Here is a 1,948-nt window from a genome sequence, read left to right as displayed (position 1 = left end):
GGGGGCACCCCCAGGACCCCCGAAATCCCGCTTGGAATGACCCAAAATGGGGGTAAAGAGCTCCCAAAAGGCCCCAAATACCCCCAAAATGGCCCCAAATACCCCCAAAATAGCCCTGAAATGGCCCCAAACGCCTCTCAAATGGCTCCAAATCCCCCCAGTCCCTTAAACAATCCCCCCCAGGCCTCCCCCAAACACCCCCCGGGCCCCCTAAACACCCACTAAATGCCCCTAAACCCCCTCGAGACTCCCCCCAGGCCCCTTCAATGCCCCCCCAAATCCCCCAGGTCCCCCCCCCACTCACTGGCCAGTTCATCCGTGAGGTTCAGTCCCAGCTCATCCAGGACCTGGGACACGACGGCGTCACTGCGAGGGACAGAGGGACACTGGGAGTGGGACACTGGGAGTGGGACACTGGGAATGGGACAGAGGGACACTGGGAGTGGGACACTAGGAATGGGACAGAGGGACACTGGGAGGAGACACTGGGAATGGGACAGGACACTGGGAGGAGACACTGGGACATCAGGAATGGGACAAAGGGACACTGGGACCCCCCAACAGCCGTACCCAGAGGTCCCCAAAATGCCACATCCCCCCCGCCGCCATGTCCCCCGTCCCCATATCCCCAAATTCTGGTGTCCCCCTGTCCCCCCATGTGCCTGTGTCCCCTCCCTGTCCCCTGGGTGTCCCCTGGGTGTCCCCACCTCTCCTCCTCGTCGTCCTCGTCCCCGAGGGCGTCGTCGATGGCGTCGTTCATCAGCTCCTCCTTCATGTCCATGATCTCGGCCTGGCGCTCGAATTCCAGCATGATCTTCTGGATCTGGGGCAGCTTCAGCTGGGGGGACACGGGGGTGACACTGGGGACACCAGGGGCACACAGGGGACAACGGCCTGGGGCACGTCCCCGGGGGTGACACCGGCCCACGGCCTTGGGGACATCCCTGGGGGACGTCCCAGGGTCACCCACCTGCCTGGCCATGGTGGCCTTGGGGACCTCCAGGTGTCCCCACCTGTCTGCCCGTGGCAGCCTGGCCTTGGTGACCACTGGTGACCACTGGTGACCCCAGATGTCCCCAGGTGTCCCCAGGTGTGCCCTCACCTGTCTGTTCATGGTGGCCATGGCCTTGGTGACGCCGCGCATGGCCGTGGCCATGGAGCTGTTGGATTTGAGGGTCTGGATCTTCAGGGACACGCCCTGGACGTTCGCCCTCATGGTGATGAACTTGCGGATGTAGCGCCGGGTCCGGACCAGGTCCTTGGCCATCACCCTGACGGCGTCCTGGGGACACGGGGGACAGCAGGGGGACATTGGGGACATCAGGGGGACAGCCAAGGGGACACTGGGGAGACGTCCAGGGACATCAGGGACACTGGGAGCTTGGGATGTCCCTCAGGTCCCCCCCGTGTCCCCTCCACCTTCTCCCTCCCACCCCACACCGGCCCTGCACCACCCCCAGTGTCCCCACCTGTGCTCCCCGTGTCCCCAGCTGTCCCCAATGTCCCCCCTGTCCCCAGCCTCACCATCTGCCCCTGCTTGGCCATTTTCTTGATGTCCACGATGATTTTCTTCTCCTGCGCCTCGAGTTTCTGCCGCTCGCGGTCGAGCTCCCGCACGGCCCTGCCCAGCGCCCGCTGGTTCTGCCGCAGCAGCTCCTCCGGCGTCTTCCGGCGCCCGAACAGCAGCTCCATGGGCACGGGGACACCTGGGGCAGCCGGGGGGGACATCAACGGGACAGCGGGGACATCAACGGGACAGCGGGGACATCGATGGGACATGGGGAGGGGAGGGGACACGGACATGGGGACAGAGAGGGGGACACGGGGACCCCCCGAAATCCCCCAAGACCCCCCGAAACCGCCCCCAAAACTCCCAGAAGTGCCCTCAAATTCCCTTAAATCCCCCCAAATCCTCCCAAAAGCCCCTGAAATCCCCCCAAACGCCAAC

General features: G+C 64.6%; 1 protein-coding gene across 1 annotated transcript; it reads right to left on the bottom strand.

Moving 5' to 3' along the window:
- Positions 1-263: 263 nt before the first annotated feature.
- Positions 264-1,748, bottom strand: CHMP2A (charged multivesicular body protein 2A). Its single transcript, XM_027633423.1, has 4 exons — positions 1,525-1,748; positions 1,103-1,282; positions 708-838; positions 264-366 (listed from the first exon to the last, which is right to left on the bottom strand). The coding sequence occupies exons 1-4, from the start codon at positions 1,726-1,728 to the stop codon at positions 264-266; spliced, it is 618 nt and encodes a 205-aa protein (XP_027489224.1). The 5' UTR covers positions 1,729-1,748.
- Between the last annotated feature and the right edge of the window lie 200 nt (positions 1,749-1,948).

This window comes from Corapipo altera, unplaced genomic scaffold (assembly GCF_003945725.1).
Source record: "Corapipo altera isolate COAL_440 unplaced genomic scaffold, ASM394572v1 60939, whole genome shotgun sequence".
NCBI classification, from domain to species: Eukaryota; Metazoa; Chordata; class Aves; order Passeriformes; family Pipridae; genus Corapipo; species Corapipo altera.
Note: the sequence above shows the minus strand (reverse complement) of the source record. Positions and strands in the feature narration are given on the sequence as shown.

What these genes read in the sequence shown, in the direction of transcription:
- CHMP2A (XM_027633423.1), bottom strand. Translation starts at nt 1,728, where the DNA reads ATGTCCCCCCCGGCTGCCCCAGGTGTCCCCGTGCCCATGGAGCTGCTG. An exon ending in TGGCCACCATGAACAGACAG is followed by an intron (nt 839 to 1,102) that starts GTGAGGGCACAC and finishes GTGTCCCCCCAG; the next exon opens with CTGAAGCTGCCCCAGATCCA. An exon ending in GAGGACGACGAGGAGGAGAG is followed by an intron (nt 367 to 707) that starts GTGGGGACACCC and finishes TGTCCCTCGCAG; the next exon opens with TGACGCCGTCGTGTCCCAGG.